This window comes from Anser brachyrhynchus (assembly GCF_964034855.1).
Source record: "Anser brachyrhynchus genome assembly, chromosome: 4".
NCBI lineage: Eukaryota > Metazoa > Chordata > Aves > Anseriformes > Anatidae > Anser > Anser brachyrhynchus.
The window spans coordinates 25001722-25020773 of NC_137698.1; the positions used below are offsets into that span (position 1 = coordinate 25001722).

The window sequence follows — 19052 nt, forward strand, 5'->3', positions numbered from 1 at the left end:
TTATCTTCATTATCTTAAAACCAACATCTAAAAAAGTTTAACACAAAAACATTTAGCTAAGAAATATTTTTAAAGTTGGAGGAAGGTGTTTCACACACTTACATATGAACCAAAAGTTTCATTGTGTTTATGTTCAGAATCTATAATTAATATCAACATTCTTATGCTTAATTAGATAGCAACATCCTTTATTCAAAGCCAAGCCCTGTGTCATACAGAGTAAAAATTAGCAGAGAAATACTGCTACATGAAATGGAGAACAATAAACAAGGTCACATATTCAGTAAAATTTTCAAAATATACGCAGTCACTCTGAAGGTAAAAAAGCTGTAAAACTTAATAGAATAACAAAACAATCTGAAGTTTACAAATCTGATCTGAAATGAAAAAGGGGTTCAGAGAGGTAAAGTACAGAAACTGTTTTATTGCAAACGTGCAGGACAACATATCTGATCAATACAGACACTTGAGGCTTGAATTTATAATATACGGTATATATAAGGTACATGTATTTTATCTACAAATGATCATAGTAAATTCAAGTAATGAAATCAAAGAAAAATTATTTTTCTATCATATGTAAAATCTTAACACTGCATGTGTAAATATACTGATACTGTCAGTAAGAAAACAAATACATACTAGGTTTTCCCCTTTCCTCCTACATTCTTCTCACCATTACCTCGTTCAGTTCAAAAGACAAATGCACCTGAGGATTCAAGGTTATCTATGAATTACACAGTAGGATTTCTGCATTATTTCTTTAAATATATGTTCTAAATGGGACAGAAAGCTCTTTAAAAAATTAAGAGTTGATAATTAAGGCAACATAATTTATGTTGCTTTGGAGAACTGGATCCTGTCTATGCTTGTGACCCATTTTAAAAAGGGATTCTTAGATGGTCACTTAAACAAGACTTTCAGGTCAGTACTTTTTTGCTAAACACAGATAATGTAATCAGGCATCCAGAAAATACCATCCTGAGGGCCTGATGTACAGAACTGAAGAACATTTAGAGGTAAACTTTAGTTAAATGTACTCTGACCACATATCTGTGAGCTTTACAACCTGCTAAATTAGACTTATTCTTAATTTATTTATCTCAATCTAAGCATCTGCTTAGAAATGTGTTTTAATCAACATTATTTCATGTGTACTTCTGGGTTTTCCTGAAGATTATTTTCAATTCTTACTCTCTATTTTAATTCCTTTCAATTTATCATTTGGTGTCAGAGCATTCCTGCCTGAAAAATGAAAAGAAGTGGCAATCAAATAGCAGTTCCTCTATTAGTTTAGTTTATATATGTACATATAAAATTATAAGTGCGTATAATTACATGTGTTTATTTACAGTATCAGCTGTAATTATCAAGTTGCACTTGAAAGTATAATGAATTATATAGGAGCTTAAAAGACCTGAAAAACCACTACAATTGTGTTAATACACTAGTTGTTCAGGAAGGGAAAAAAAACAAAACAACAACAACAACAAAAAAGAATGAAAGAAGACAAAACTGCAGGCCACTTATCTCTAGAGAACAGCTTATGCTAAGACACTGTTTTTCTCTGTGAAACTGTTTCTTCAAGGAGAAACAAAATTAATGCTAGCTTTGCAACAACTGCAAGGGGACATGCAGAAGCAAAAGAAATGGCGTTTGCAAAGCCTTCTCAGATTTTTCTGTTTGTGTTCCAGGGAAAACTAACAGTGATGAAAAAGGAGCAGAATGAGTCTTAAGATAAGTGAATCCTCTTTTTAAAAGTATTTTCAGACCTTAGTTTTTTGTTTGTTTGTTTGTTTATTTTTGTTTTTTTCATTAGCTCAGGAAGAAAACAAACAAAAAAGAAAGAACTATAATAGAGAGCAATGGCAACTTGATGACGTTGAATGCCAGAAAATGAGAGAGAACTAATTATCAGTGAAGATGAGAGAAGAAAAACAGACCAGAAGTCTAAAAGCAAGCAAGATGAGAGAAGAAAAACAGACCAGAAGTCTTAAAGCAAGCCTGCAAATGAAAGAATTTAAGAGAAGTGAGGCAGTAAAGAGAAATATGAAAGAAGATAGTTGCATGTTCAGATTTAGAAAGACTAATTCTCAGATGCCCAGGATTCAAGTGACAATTCCTCAGTTTAAGCAAAGGTTTGGGATGCTACACAGGATTTTTCAGTTGAAATTCTAGAAATCTGGAATGTCCAAAATAGGGAGGAGGAGAAGATTAAAAATCAAAGGCGAGTTGCAATGCTGAAATCATATTAAACAAATGGGGGAGAAAAAAAAATCAACTACACTGAACAGGGGAAAAGATAAAAAGCAAACAAGTGCTATTTCCTCATTCTAATGATGAAACAAGCAAAAAGCCCTTGAGATTAATGTCATAGCTCTTCAAAATAAGACTAATTTAAGCTTTTTTTTTTTTATTTATAGTGCCTGTTGTGCTTTTTTTTTTTTCTTTTTTTTTCTTCTTTTCATATGGAAAACTTCATAGATGACAATATTTTGTGCCAGAAGCTTATAATCAAGGCCAGAACAGGCATATGGTAGGTAACACAAGCAGTGAAATTAAAGTCTATCAAAGTTATATGTAACTTCACACAGCATTAATTCTCAACATAAAACATCTGTAATGTACTGTGAGCTAAATTATGAATATTCAATTCCATCTTGCTTTAACTTTATTAATAGTATCAATATTTAGTATGACATATGCAGAGGTAATTAGAATAATATCATTGCATTAGTTGTCTTCATTTGCATGGATCATAAATGCTTAACAATGGGAATATGTAGGTCAAATTCTGTTTCAATTATCCAGTTCAGTTTTACATCAGTTGGACTTGCTTGAGTTTCAAGGTATGACAGAGAATACACCTTGTCATAATATACACAGGAATTACTTTTTTCACAAATGAAGTGCAGCCATCCCTAGAGTGAACATCTGTTGGTTTTAATAGCACACAGCAGCATAGTACAAGGTCGGAATCAAACTGCAGACTAACTGTCAAATGACCAGGGTGTTTCCAATATGCAGGGTCTAACTATCACGTGATATTTTCCATGTTTAATACCTTACTGATAACTGGTTGGCATCAAGGAAATATGTAATAGTTTTTAAAATACTACAATTCTTCTGGTGTATGTATAGCAAATGTATTGTGATGGGCACTCATACTCTGCATTTTAAGTACACTGTGCAACTAGAATTTCAGAATTTTCATAATCACAGTAAGTAAAAAAAATAATGTCTGGGAAGAAACAGAAAAAAAAAAGGAAAAAAAAAGAAAGAAAAAAAAAGAAATAAAGAGAAAAGTCCATGGCAAACAAAAGATTCCTATGAGCAGCTTACCTTTATTTAAAAAGATGAGATGTGATGTAGTCTTTAACTTGACTCCTAAATTAGGAGAAACACAAACATAAAAAAAAGAAACAGTATTAGCTTATATTCACTTGTCCACTGATGTTATGGATATTTGAGATAACACAGAGCCTGTCACAGTTGACACTCAGCTCCTTACCAGCCTCTTTTATGAGGTCATTTCTTCAGACAGTGAAATCCTCTCTGCATTGCCGGACAAGCTTTTCTCAGAATGTAATTAATACAATGGAAAAACACTTTTGGGATTTAAGTTTGTGTATTCATAGCTGAAAAGCATGTGACAAAAATTAACCCCTTCACACAAAGTGCATGCAGCTTCTAAGTTGACCTGTGCCCAGAATGACATTTCACAATTCCTTTCTGTGCGCTTACAAGCCTGCTTTTCTTCATTCATGGACTCGACAATAAAGTTTAAGAAAACTATGTGAATTTGTTTTTAAAAACTGGAGCATATTTAATTTTTCTAAATCTTAAAATTCTTCCTATTCTTTTATGACTCTCAGATGTTTAATCACTCTCAACTAAGTAGATGACATGATTATGGGCCCTAAGGGAAGCATACAGCCTTTCTGCAATCTTCTATATAAATAGTATAATATTTTTTTGATGATAAGATTATTTAATATTTAATGCCCAATGAAATGTAATGCTGCAACATGATAGTTGCTTTCCAGTGGGATGTCATAACCTAACAGTAAGTACTCAGCACCAGATTTCTTTCTTTCCTCTTTTTTTTTTTTTTTTCCTAAGGAGGGTTTCAAACACATTACTAAAAATAGCTGCCACACAAACACGTTCAGAAAAAAAAAAGGAATTTAAAAATGACACCAGTTTCACAGATGATCTTTACATGATAACCAGGTAAAAGTGAAAAAAATGGTGCCTATATTTACAGAGGAACCCCCAAAGACAGTAATTGCTTTGGGCCCACTCCAGCTGCATACTAAGTATTTTTACTTGATCAGTTTTTGAAGGTGGTTTCACACCTCTTACAAATGGGTACAGATGTCTCGCTGTGGTTTGCAAAAGATGAGCACCTGAGAATTTGGATGCTGGTTAACCATCACATTTTAGTGTGTTGTAGGAAACTGAGATACTGAACAGCTGTGCCCATGGAGAACCTGCAGCAAGTAATACATGTTATCTGCAAGGACATATGACATGTCCGAGTCAGATGATGCCCTCATTCCTATATAGAAACAATAAAAAAAGAAGGTCGAGGTTTACATGCTTCGAATTCCATGAGGTTTATGAATGCTAACAGAAACTAATGTATCACTGCTGATGTAAAATAAACAAAATAAACAAAACAAAAAACAGTCTTATGTTCATAGGAAAGAAAATAAGATGTGACAGAAACAGTTGATATACTTGGAGGGGTAGAAAATGGTAATTTTTATTTTTACTTCGCATATTTTTCTTTTGGGTATGTTAACTTGTTACAGCTATACATGTACCTTGGGTCATGAACTCAGAGTCATTTTTATTATAGAAAGCAGAATTTAATATTTTGGGGATCTCCAAGTCATTTAATGCTAATTAGACTATCTTTTTCCATTATTTCATTTTTCCTAAAAAAAGGACTTTCAGAAAATTGGTACTTCTTTAATAGCCGTATTTTTGGTATGATTTTATCACAGTTGTGTTTTAAAAAATGAATATAAAGGTATGCTTTTTAACCTTTATTCAAGTGCTTACTCAATAAAGCATGATGAGGATAGATTTTTCAAATCTTCATTTAATTTTCCTCACTGTTCTCTATTGCTGAATGCCCTAAAATACTAAAATGCCCTAAAATAAAATAAAAAAAATTAAGGCATGATAGGTTTTCCTATGAGGAAAGTATTCTTCTGAGTTAGGTATTTGTTGGGGAACAGAGGGTGTCTTCCGGGATACAAAGAATCTTCCAGTATTCTCTAACAATAGAGTCTGAATAATGTCTTTCTGCTGAAAAATAATTTTGAGATCAAGATTACCCAATTCAAGATCAGAAAAAGTGTCTCTGAAGCATATACTAGTTAAACCATGAACACTGAGTATGGCAAATCTTGACACCAGGCTATTTCTGAAATGTATTAAATTCTAAAAAGGTTGAACAAATCCTTAAACCTAAAACATGTAAGTGCCCAAGTTCAGAAGTTTTAGCTCACCTTGTCAGAATTTTCTTTGACAGAACCAATGCAATCCCCAAGATCCTCAGGTGTTCACAAAGTGTGAGCAATGAAGAAATAGCTGGGAGTGCAGAACAGTGGGTTGAGCACAATGGGTGCATTCAGTGTCTGTACACAGAACAAATGCTACTTGTGCCCTGCAAAGCAGACCTCAAGCTGTAGTAGGAAATAGTTCAACCCCCAAGACTAACTACAATGTGGGAACATACATCAAAGTTCTACTGGAGAGGTTACAAAAGGGATTTTACCAAGTGTACAAAGACAAACATTACCTACAATGTAGTGTCTGGGGTGACCTCAGGGAATCAGATGAATTATTTCAACTTCTGTTTACCTCCAGCCTGCTAAAATCCATTGTTTCTGGATAAGCACAAAATAGCTGAACACAGGCTGTGAATGTTTTCCTTTAGTTAAAGAAGGAATTTTCTTGGAAAAGATGTCCGATTAGAAGTATCTTTTTACACTAGATGAGTTAGCAAGTAGGCAGTGCGTTTGGGAGATACAGGTTGCCTGGCCTGCATGGACTGTGTTTAATATATGAGGAAACACAGCAAGTTTTATAATAAGAAAGAGTACCAAATTTACTGATGAACATCTTCCATTCTAATGAAAATATTGTAAGCTGTAGCAAGAAACTACACTGATACTAAACAAAGTAGCCAAAGTAATAAAGCAATAAAAATTACCTGAGAGAGCTGCTGAAAGCATGCAGATCACAGTATGGCTCCAGTTGTCATTATCATAACTATGTGCCTCCTACAATGGTCCAGAAAAGCATAGAAACATTTGGGAAAGCAAACAAGCATGACTACTAACCTTAGCTTTAACAAATCAGTTTAAACAAGTAATTTGAGAGTGCCAGTAGTGAAAGAGAACCAAAAGGCACAGGATGCAAACCCTTAGAGAAACTGGGCAAGTTCCTGAGCCCCCTTTTCCCCGAGGTTGTGAGGTACTGCACAGAATGCAGCAATGACTGAGCTACTCAGACATTTGTAGGGAGAGAGACCTGTCAAACATTCTCACAACAGCACAGTTGAGACTCAAAACCTGTTTATTTTCTGATATGGGCATGAACAAAGATTAAGCATCTGCACAGTTAAATTCAGAAAGAAACTTTCACCTTGAGGGTTATAAAATATGCTTAGTGAACCTCTTCCTAGCTTAAAACCCTTACCCACTATCAGCAACCAAGATTGTAGCTGAAAGCATAGAAGTTCTGTCCCTGTCTTCACTCATCTCCCCATTCACCATTTCTCCCAAAGTACAACACTCCCAATAATTTCATTGTTCTGAACTAATCTGTTCATTATCAGCAGTAGAGACTCTGGAAAATAAAATAAACCACTTTTATCTTGAATAAACTTTTTGAAATAAAGGTCATTATACTTGACCCTTTTTAAAATCATTTGAGATGATACGGCATTGTGGGTGTTTGTGTTTTTTTTATTGTTGTTATTGTTGTTTTGTTTTTGCTTATTAGGTCTATTAGGTCTAAGATCACATTTAATCAATTTCCTTAATTTGCTTGTGTTCCAAAAACTAAACACAGACACACACCCCCACCAAAATAAATAAATAAAATAAAATAAAATAAAATAAAATAAAATAAAATAAAATAAAATAAAAAAATCCCAAAAGTAACCTTGACTTTCTTGAGGCTAAAAAGACCAGTGCAAAAAATTAGGAGCACTTATTTGCATCATTGCAATGATTCTCTGTTTCACAGCTTGGAAAGAAACACAACAAATGTTGTATTAAACAACAAACAAATCAATAAGTTGAACCTGTTGTATCAAAAGAATCAACTCCAAGGGCCTGTTTTATTATCCGATTATATGGCAAACCAGTGGATAGCTACTGTCAGTATAACCTGCTTCCAAAGAGAAAGGGAGACAAAATAGTCAATGCAGTAATGTTCTGCAGGGGCACAAGTAACACAACACCCCACACCCCCTGCATCCCCTACCTTGGAAGTTTTGAGATACATAACTACAGATAGTTAAGCTGAAAAACCTGTATTCCCAAATGAGGACTCTGCACTATATACACTGCCTGCTCATTTTACTCTGAAAAACTTGCTTCTCTCAGCTCTTGGTAATTGTTGTCCTCTACCTAAGATGCTCAATTCCTAACATGCCCTATCTTTGGTGACTGAGTTTCTCTTCTACTTTCTGGGGAACTAAAAAGGACTTTTTCTACTGGTCAAGGATTTCCAGGTTGTCAGTGTCTCAGTTGGATAGATAGATATTAAAAAGTCACACTCACAAGTCAAACAAGTTGTGAATGATGTGGGTTTTCAGCGTTTTCATCTGTTAGCTGTGCATCAATTTCAGTACTTTGTCAAAGTGTCATACTGATGTCTTAGATTCTCTGTGGATGGCCATGAAGTCTTACATAGCCCAGTATTCATCTCGCTCTCTGTGGTCAAGAATAGATACCTAACGAAGGTATAAGAGGAGAACAGGTTTGTGGTGGTGTGTTTTCTGCTATACTATTTCCAGCAATCAGCAGTTCAGGAACTTCCTGATTTTATTTCTTTTAGTTTGGTTAGTAAGATTTGAAAGCTGGTAACCTATGAATCTCTGTGAAATCCTGTGAAATGTGGCAATTATCGTGGAATATCAATGTCAGCAAATAATTAATTCAGTTACCACTAAGCATAGCAAGTCATGCTTTTTCCTCCACTTTCTCAGTTGTGAACACTGTCCATTTATGAGTAACCTGAGGCTACTACTGTCACGTTTTATCTTTTCTGATTTATTCAATAGCTTGGGATGTACTATGCTAAACAGATAAAATGATTTGAAGAAAATGTTTTAAAAAAAAACATGGTTATATAACTGAGGGGGGTGGGAAATTAAAAAAAAAAAAAAAGTACAAAGCCCTGAGAATGTGGAATTCACTAAGTTTGGCCACATCCATACTTAGCTATAGACACACTAAAATATTTCAAACATCACGTAATAATGAAATAAATGTAAAGGGGTGCATATAGTATTTAAAAAGCCAGTGATGTTGCTTTCAGAACTTTAGAAATTGAGGTGAGCCTAAGGCAAGCTGAAAAAAGATCCATTTAACAATTTTCAGAAGAATTTAAAAAGTAGAGTTGATTGGAAAAGATGAAAATATCAGAAATTTTTATGTAGTTAATATCAACCCAAGAAAATTATTTCAGGAAAATATTTTTTTCTTGGGGAAAAAAGGTCCAGTTAGCATTTAAAACAATGACAGAATATGCATGCAAATATATTGTGCTTTCATAAATATGTTAAAAAGCTATGTTTCTGGAAATGTTTGCATTATAATCTATGTTTGCATTATCATTTATATTCAGCTATACTCTAGGAAGAAAAAAATGAAAGAAAACTGCTTTAAATTATTCAGAACATAAGATATAATAGAAAAAAAGCAAGTTCAAACACAGTTTTTAAGTATATACCATATTATCCACTTGCTGCTTATTTTTTTACATTCCTTCTTGTAATATTCTTACAGAGAAAAAAAAAAAAAGAAAAAAAGGACATCAAATGAGAATCATTCATAAACTCTTTTCTTGACACACTGATATAGGATACATTGCCCTTACTTGCCATATGGCAGACTCCTGCCCTACCCAGTATCTTCCCAGAGCCAAATATTCCTAAAATTATTGCTTTGGTAACGATCAATACAAACATAAAAGATTTGCCACATACCTCATGTAACCTGCTTTGTACATTGAAGGTTGATGAAAGAAAAGCCTTCACTGGATACTGCCTCTAGGCTTAACTTGTCCTGTGGACATGAGTGATAACAGTACCATGGAGATGCTTCTTGAAGTGGAGGAAGAGAAAGTCTGAGACTTGGGAAGAACAAATCTTACCATTTATCAGTGCATGAAATTGTTACGGAGGACAGGGTTTTTGTGAAAGATGGAAAAGCTATATTTGTGGTAGTAAGTTTAGCTGGGTGTGCTGTGTGTTTTGTAGGGAAGGAGTCCATCGCACTGGATTGAGAGGGGAGGCTGGAACTCAGTGGAAACATGCAGGCAAGGATGGAGGTTGACAAAGGTTAGAGTAAGAGTTTTTTTAAGGTGGCCACTTCCCTTTGCTACTGATCTTTTCCAGTGGTGCCAGTTAGGGCTGCCACTATTTAGAGATGACAGAAATATCCTTCAGTGAAATTACAGTGAAGTTGGTTAGCTAAGTGCATATAGCAAAAGCTCTGTGAAGACTGTCTCACAACAAAACCATAAACTAAAAGACATTACACTTTTATATATGTATATATATATATAAAACAGTTATAGATTAGATTATTTTTTATGTGCTAGGTACTTCCAAAAACTCTCTCTTTTTCTTTTCCTCAAAACTACACTAGCCATAGGAAGAAGACAAAAACAAAAACTAAAACACGTCTAACTTCTTTATTCTCACAGCACCTACACAAAACTTTCATACACTTTGTTAGGTTAAATTTTGAGCTAAGACAGTCATTGCATTGCGTACCTCTCAGCTTCAGTGCTTATGAATGTTCCCACAGTATTAATTTCTCCTCTGCTGAAATTAAAGTTTGCTTCCTTGGAAAAACAAAACAAAACAAAAACAAAAAACAGCTACAAAAAAAAACATAACTATGTGATGCACCGTGAAAATTTGCAAATGTCAAAGGTTAGAATTTCTGAAGATCTGAAACTGAGTACTTCAGCAAAGCTGAACACTGGCTACAGTTGATCTCTTAATGGGTTTCTATGCTTGCTGAATTTATTTTCCATGATCTCGTCCAGTCCCAATCTAAACTCACATAAACTCCTGTAATTCATAGCATCCTGTACGAAGTTCCCAAAGTCCTTGTACTAGTGTTAGACCTGTTGCCTTCTACTTTAACTTGACACTCATTCATTTTTGTTGTCGAAGAGACAATGAATACCGATACGGGTTCATGTAAGTCATGATTTTATAAACCACTTTCATATCTTCAGCTAGTTGAAACTGAAAAACTCCCAGCTTACTTGTCATCCATAGAAGCTATTTTGTATTGTACTCTATAATTTTTCAATTACATCTACACACAGTATTTAACATTTTAAGACCAGGAATAAATCACAGACATACCCACTAGCATGAAGATGTGGTGTTTGGGGGACTTTTTTGGTTTCTTTTCCTCTCATAATTACTCTCATAATTACTCTTATTTATTTATTTTTTAAACACATTAAAGACCATACTTCCCTTTCCTACTGGTATACCATACAGGTATATTGTGATTGAAATCTCTGTAATAGATGCTTGGAGTTCTTATACCACTGTACCATGAACAAGTCCCATATCACACACTAACAAATGTAATATAAAAGCACCAGCTGAAAAACAAGTACTGAAGGGACATATCATGTGAAATGGCTTCTCTATAATCTAAATTCTAGGACAAAAAATTTGGCTGAAAAACATTTTTCATATATACTAGCACACATACACATGCACACAGGTATAAACACATACTGTTGAACAGCTCATACTACTGCTGTTCTGTACCAAAATCTCCATGATTGTCATTTTGATTCTTCACATGTCTAACCTCTTGCAAAAATAAGATTTTTAAAAAGTGTACACATCTGATTATCTGTCTTGACTGATAAATGAAAGGGACAAAATATTACCAGGTATAATTCCACTCATTCTCATGATTCTATGCTGTGCACTCAATTTGACCTCACATGCATTAAAAATATTTCAGTGCATTATTTTTGCAAGGTTACCAAGATTTCAAAAATTCTGAAAAACTTAGAAATAAAAGCAAATGCTAAGGCAGGCGAGATAGTGAGGGAACATCCAATTAAGAATGTCAAAATTATTTAAAAGCTCTACTTTCAACTGCTAGAACTACTTATATATTTGGAAACCCTGGCTGAAAATTTGTCTGCCCTCCTTGAAACCCATTATTAAATGTTATAGTTCTCTCTGACTTCACTCAGAATCCACCATGTTTTCATTTTCTCTTAATGCAAGTATATTTAAAGCTATTTTTAAAACAGAATTTTCAGAAAGTATCTTAACATAAAAAATACAAACTGACATTTTTTTAAAAAAAAACTTTATTTCCATCAAATAATCTTAGTTCTTTTCCGTATTTTTACTGTTTACAGTTGAAAGTGATGAACCTACTTTTAAAACACAGATTGAATAATGTATCTGCAAAATCAGAGAGGATTATTTCAAACAGAATCTTGACAAACCATGTTTGATTGACTCAATATAGACTCAATGTGTTCTGATGTTTGTGATGGGTTGAAATATTTCTTTCAAATCTTTGGTTTTACAAAACCACACAAAATCAAATTATCATATCAGCTCAACAATCTCTGGTCTTTACAGGGAATAAAATAGTTTGTACACTAGTAATTCATTCAGGTATTGTGAGATTTTTTGTGATTTGGTATTACTCACCAGTACACTGGGTGATATAGATTTATAACCTGTTGCAAGATTAAAGACTTCAAAGGAAAATTTGTAGATATAGTGTAATACCTAGGTAATTAAATGTTTTAATATGAGTATTGTTTACGAGAGAATATTTCCTGCTGATTAAAACAACAACAGCAACAACAAAAAATTACAAATTATTATTATTATTATTATTATTATTATTATTATTATTTTAATTGGAAGTCTACTGTATGAACTAGCCCTGTGCATTTCTACTATGATAACACATTTCAAACAAAAATGATCAGGCTAGATCCTTGGTACATAATATACTCTTGCAGAATTTTAAACTTCCGAGTTTGCAAAAGATGATGAAAATCATGTAGCAGTGTCTTTCATTAGATATGAATATTATAAGAAATATTTAGTAAAATAAATACAGTAGCTACAATTCTTGATTACCTGTATCTCCTTAATTATCTCTGTGATTATGAGCAGTAGATACTTATTTAGGGCAGCCTGAAGATGTCAGTCATTTAATTATCTCAAAAAAACAATCAGTTTTAAATGTGTTTGCAGAGATGTAAAATGCAGGCAGAATATAATCATAAGTGAAAAAATAATTTTAACATCTGCTCATTCTAGTATCTTTGGTATCTTTGGCATATTCTACCTTTTTTTTTTTTTTTAATGAATTTTGCCAGCTGTGCCAGTTTCACTTATTTATGATATTGTTCCACATCCTCCTTCAGATATTGTGTTAAGGATTGAACAACTTATTGATTGGTCCATAAACTCTTACTAAGAGCTAGGATTTATGGAGAGTCATCAGACAGACACTGAAGGCATATCTTTTCTTCTGCCATATCTTTTTGGGTGGTCTTGTGGTACTTGCAGAGCCTTGTGCCTCAGCTTCCCACCTCTGTGTAATGATTCTTTTCTACTCTGTAAAGTGCTTTGAGATCTGCATATGGATGATGAAATTTAAAAAGGGTTATCTTGTTTTCAGATAATTCTTAAATTCAAAATAAATATCTTTGCTCTTTTATCTGTTAAGTCATTTAGGAGCTAGAGGTCAATAGCAGTGAAATGAATTAGCTTCTTTACTCAGAATAAAAAATGCTTCAACTCAATTAATAATAATAAATGAAGAAACAAAAACAACAGCAAATCATCCAACCAAAAAAAACCCACACAAACAAACAAACAAACAAAAAACACAAGAACAAAAGAAAACAGGTTTAGGTAAGAATACCCAGCCTGGGTATTTTGCTAGGACTGAGACTGATATGTCTATGTGCAGAAAAAATTCTTTTTTCTAACACCAAATAAGCTTGATTTTTATGTTGGACGTCTTAGGAAAAGACAGCAAATTTGTCTGCAGAGCAATGACAATGATTCAGAGCTAAAGGAGGTATAAGAGTTTATCTGCTGCTACTAGATCACCCTGTGAGATAGCACATCCTTCATCTAACTATTGACCTGGCTTTATCCTGTTTTATTATTGTAGACAGGAACAGTTAGAAGATAAAAGCTTTCAGATAAAAATTATATGCAAAAATAAGACCCTGCAAACTGTGGAGGTGTCTAATCCATCAAATCTCTAACAGGCAGATTTGTGAATGACAAGCTAGGCATATAAAGTTTGTGAATTATGGTTTAGTTCTAGTAAGTGATTAATTAATTAATTAGTTAAGCAGAAAGGTCTTTTGCTGAACAAGTCCAGAAGCTTTATAGAAGTATGACTTAATATGGAAACAATGAAACTGATTTTTAGAAGACAAGGTCTGCTTTTTCATTTTGCGTTTTGATTTACCATCAGTAAAATAGAGTAAAAAGTAGCAGGAATACTCTTTTTTTTCTGTATTCATCTGTGTGTATAGTAATCATTGACTAGAGTAAAAAGTAGCAGGAATACTCTTTTTTTTCTGTATTCATCTGTGTGTATAGTAATCATTGACCTAAAAAAACCTACAGTAACATATGCTGCAGGAAAAGCTTCAAGCAACCTCAGCATCACTATGCAAATTTCAGTAAAACATCTGTTAAGTAAGACTACATTATGGAAGTGACGATTGACATGATATCAGTACTATTTTTATCAGAAAAAAAAAATATTTTGAATGTATTTTCTTTGTGATCCTGTATGTTTATAGTGCAAACTGCTCTTACCTTCTACTCTGCCATGAAATGGTAGAGTATGATAAAATAGTTCTCATTCCACCTATTTACATAATTAGGAGTTGCTGCTGAGATATTTTTCATTTCCATGTGAGTGATGTAAGGGCTGGAAACTTGTACTGTGATTTTCTTGTACAGATATACTCTGCAGTTCTGTAAAAGCTGATTGGAAGGATAGCAGGTGTGTATAAATCCCAAAAGATTTTTGTTCATTACGAACATGTACTAAATTATCTGATATCATTACTCTTATTTTAAAATGCAGTTTTTAACCCCCCCCCAAAATGTACTTTCTCCTAAAACAACAACAAAATTTGAGGAGTAACTTTAAAAAAAAAAAGTTATTTAAAAAGAATTTTGTACATATAAAACATTTTCTCTGGTGCCTTCAGATTTGGCTTTCTGCAAATGCTGAGTCTGTACTAACAGCAATATGCTTTCAATCTATGTTCATAGGCCATAAAAATTTCAAATTATCAGGACTTAAGGAGTAACTATTAAAAACTAATAAACTAATAAAATAAAGGAAAGGTAGCTACCATGTTAAAACATTTGAGCACAAGTACATGGCTAAGCCAAAATTGCCTAATCTAACCTTATTTGGTCTAGGCAAGGCTAGCATAGCAGTGCTTAGTAAGAATTAAGATGCATTTCGGTTAAAACAAGACAGAGTATTCATATAACTGATCCTTTTGTGTGAGAACTTAATCACCAAAATTGTGGCCCAGTCAGAACTGAAATAGGAAATGGAAGCCAAGTGACAAAGCTGGATTTTTTACTTCCTTCCCCCCAGATATCTGCAGAGATGCTGAAAGACTAACAGGAGTCTGGAGTAGCTATGGGCTGCTCTAAGAGGCCAGGGCATCACTGCATGTATGGGCTCAGGACAGATTTCTCTGTCCTTGCATCCATGCCAGATCTAATTCTGGAACTGGCAAAGCAGGAGGGAAGAGCACTTACAAAGGAGGCATCTGTCTCACTTCTCCTGTGTCACCAGCTCTCTCCTCACTACTGCTGAGTACAAGATGCCTTTCTGAAACCATGCTGCCTTTGCTGCAAGCTCAAGTGAAAACTCCTGGGTTGGCAAGCACCAAGCTCATGTTCCCTGTGAGGCTCTGCAGATAAAAATTCAAATGATAAAATATATAGATAAAAAATACAAATTGCAAATTTCCTTAAGTATAATTACATTATATGATTAAATTAAAAACAAACAGACCAGCAACACTGTCCACATCTGACACCTCACAAACGATTTTTCTTTTCCCCCACTGCAGATATTTTTCAGCTCTTTTCTTTCAAGATTTAGCCAGCTCCTTGACCTTCCCATAAAAACCCATTTGAGGCTTTCTGGTCTGCTGCTGCTGTTGCATAGCCTAAGGCGACTTCCTGAGCCTTGGTTATATTGAACTTCAGCTTTCACAACCCTCCTTTATGTGTTACAATACCCTTGCTGACTAGAAGAGCTCTCTGAGAGTCCCTGTTACTGCTTTCAGCAAAGGTGAGAGAGACTGGAAGATGCAGTGGTGGTGGGGTGAGTTCACAGGTCTCTACCAGCTTCACCTTTTATTTTTCCACATCACGCATAGTTACAGCTAGAGAGCTTATTCCTGTATCCTTTCACTTCGTCACTGACACTCATCATGTCTGTATGAAAAACACCTTCCACTCCAGCCAAAAACTCATCTTTACTTTTCCATTAGAAGTAGAATCTGATTAATGTACTAGTTACCTATTTAAGACAAATTATTACAGCCTATATTTGTTCCAGAGAATTAATGTTGTTATTCTCTGCTCCTCTTTCCCCAACATTTTCTACTGTCTCCATCAATTTTCAAAAACTATTTTTTTCAAAAATTTTCAGAAATGTGTATTTTTTAACCAGAAATTATTTCCCTAAGAAACACTTGCTCCTCATAAATAACACTACCTTTGAGTGTGTCTCACTGCCAATAGAGGGTCCTACTCTACCAAAACAATTCAAAGTTTGGAAACAAAATGTTAGGCATACACAAAAAATAGTGATATCAAAAACACAGGCTAGCTGTAAGTGGAGAAACAAATGCTTCTATAAAATGTTATGAAGTGTTGTTTAATGTTGCAGCTGGCAAATATATTATTCTAATTAAAACTCTTATTTTTGGTTTTGTTTATTCTGGAGTGCCTATCGATAATGGTGAATACAGTCCCATTTTCCAAAATACAAGATAGAATAATAGATATCTCCCCTCCCCATGCCTTTAAAAATGTTTTAACCATAAGAAAACAAAAATATTTGATAGTCATTATTCTACCTGTCAAATAATTATCAGAAAAGGTCTAGGACAGAAACATATGAATAAACTATCAGTTTCCCTCAGAGAGGAATATGATCTGGAAAGCATGGATTAGCCTCGTTAGGTATTCCACCCTATGTAAATTAGTCTACTGAAAGCATAGCTATAGAATTTCATTCAGGTCGGTATAAACAATAGACAAAAGCAATTCGAATTATTTTAATTAAAGGCAGTAATATGTTTGTTAATACTTTATATTTGACCTAGATATGGAGCTTGAGTGGTTGGTTCTTTGTGATCATATCTAATAGCATATGCTGTCTCTTGGTGCTGAGGTAAACATGTCTTATCATTTCAAAGCAAAGAACACAGTGAAAAACCAGTCATAATGTTGTTCTTCAGTGTGTGGAAGTATAGGTACTTCCTACTTTGAAGACCTAAAAGTAGAAAAGTACACCCTATTTTCAAAGTAGAGTATGCTTAGTTTTCTACAGTCTTTCTTACAGTCTCCCAAAAAATAAAGTCATAAACCACTGGAAATTTTAATCATCTTAAATATTTAATATTTTTGATATAAAAATAAGCTATGATGATGCAAATTCCTGGTGGGGCATACCTCTTTCAGCTGTGAGATTATTGCAAAGATGTGTTAAATTTCCTTCTATATACTCCATGTCTCCTCAACAGATAGCAGGTGAGAGGGGAAGATATCTCCATTCTTTCAGAGAAAAGAAAATGGAGGTAATTAGTTATTTGCACATCAGCACCTTTCATTATGTTCACCAATAATATTAATTTATGAAAAAGCAAATAAGATTTCTTAATAAGAACTCAACCTGTTGGAGTGATTCCAGAGAAGAACCACGAAGATGATCAAAGAGCTGGAGCACCTCTCCTCTGAAGAGAGATTAAGGGAGCTGGGGTTGTTCAGCCTGAAGAATGCTCTGGGGAGACTTTATAGCTGCTTTCCAGTAACTAAAAAGGGCCTACAAGAAAGCTGGAGAGGGACTTTTTATCAGAGAGTGTGGTGATAGAACAAGGGGTGGCAGCTTTAAACTAAAAGAGAGTTGATTTAGATTAGATATTTGGAAGAATTTCTTTATTCAGATAGTGATGAGGCACTGGAACAGGTTGCCCAGGGAAACTGTGGATGCCTCATCCTTGGAAGTGTTCAAGGTCAGCTTGGATGGGGCTTTCAGCAACCTGGTCTTGTGGGTGCCATCCCTGCTCGTGGCTGGGTGCTGGAACTGGAAGATCCTTAAAGTTCCTTCCAACCCAAGCCATTCTGTGATTCTATGATTCTATGAAATCAAATACCAGTGAGCTGTTTCTCTAGTCCATTCCAAGATTACTCCCTCTTTTTTCCTTTCCTTTCCTTTCCTTTCCTTTCCTTTCCTTTCCTTTCCTTTCCTTTCCTTTCCTTTCCTTTCCTTTCCTTTCCTTTCCTTCCTTTCCTTTCCTTTCCTTTCCTTTCCTTTCCTTTCCTTTCCTTTCCTTTCCTTTCCTTTCCTTTCCTTTCCTTTCCTTTCCTTTCCTTTCCTTTCCTTCCTTCCCTTCCTTCCCTTCCCTTCCTTCCCTTCCCTTCCCTTCCCTTCCCTTCCCTTCCCTTCCCTTCCCTTCCCTTCCCTTCCCTTCCCTTCCCTTCCCTTCCCTTCCCTTCCCTTCCCTTCCCTTCCCTTCCCTTCCCTTCCTTCCCTTCCCTTCCCTTCCCTTCCCTTCCCTTCCCTTCCCTTCCCTTCCCTTCCCTTCCCTTCCCTTCCTTCCCTTCCCTTCCCTTCCCTTCCCTTCCCTTCCCTTCCCTTCCTTCCCTTCCCTTCCTTCCCTTCCCTTCCCTTCCCTTCCTTCCCTTCCCTTCCCTTCCCTTCCCTTCCCTTCCCTTCCCTTCCCTTCCCTTCCCTTCCCTTCCTTCCCTTCCCTTCCCTTCCCTTCCCTTCCTTCCCTTCCCTTCCCTTCCCTTCCCTTCCCTTCCTTCCCTTCCCTTCCTCCCTTCCCTTCCCTTCCCTTCCCTTCCCTTCCCTTCCCTTCCCTTCCTTCCCTTCCCTTCCCTTCCCTTCCTTCCCTTCCCTTCCCTTCCCTTCCCTTCCCTTCCTTCCCTTCCCTTCCCTTCCCTTCCCTTCCCTTCCCTTCCCTTCCTTCCCTTCCCTTCCCTTCCCTTCCTTCTCCCTTCCCTTCCCTTCCCTTCCCTTCCTTCCCTTCCTTCCCTTCCTTCCCTTCCCTTCCCTTCCCTTCCCTTCCCTTCCTTCCCTTCCCTTCCCTTCCTTCCCTTCCCTTCCCTTCCCTTCCCTTCCCTTCCCTTCCCTTCCCTTCCTTCCCTTCCCTTCCCTTCCCTTCCCTTCCCTTCCCTTCCCTTCCCTTCCCTTCCCTTCCCTTCCCTTCCCTTCCCTTCCCTTCCTTCCCTTCCTTCCCTTCCCTTCCCTTCCCTTCCCTTCCCTTCCCTTCCCTTCCCTTCCCTTCCCTTCCCTTCCCTTCCTTCCCTTCCCTTCCCTTCCCTTCCCTTCCCTTCCCTTCCCTTCCTTCCCTTCCTTCTTCCCTTCCCTTCCCTTCCTTCCTTCCCTTCCTTCCCTTCCCTTCCTTCCCTTCCCTTCCCTTCCCTTCCCTTCCCTTCCCTTCCCTTCCCTTCCCTTCCCTTCCCTTCCCTTCCCTTCCCT

General features: G+C 35.7%; 1 protein-coding gene across 12 annotated transcripts in view; it reads right to left on the reverse strand.

The window, feature by feature from the left end:
* Positions 1-19052, reverse strand: part of LOC308194489 (uncharacterized protein) — a 251907-nt gene that overhangs the window by 24349 nt on the left and 208506 nt on the right. For 2 of the 12 annotated variants that reach the window (XM_080590521.1, XM_080590519.1), the window contains exons 3-4: positions 3343-3387; positions 1-1245 (exon numbers count right to left, since the gene is read on the reverse strand). The exon at positions 1-1245 is cut by the window's left edge and continues 1326 nt beyond it. In XM_080590521.1, coding sequence (XP_080446647.1) covers positions 3376-3387 — 12 coding nt within the window. In that variant the 3' untranslated portion in view covers positions 1-1245; positions 3343-3375. Of the gene's footprint in view, positions 1246-3342; positions 3388-5522; positions 5605-6229; positions 17402-19052 lie in introns of those variants that run through there. The other 10 variants (XR_013950576.1, XM_080590520.1, XR_013950568.1 and 7 more) reach the window with 9 other exon arrangements.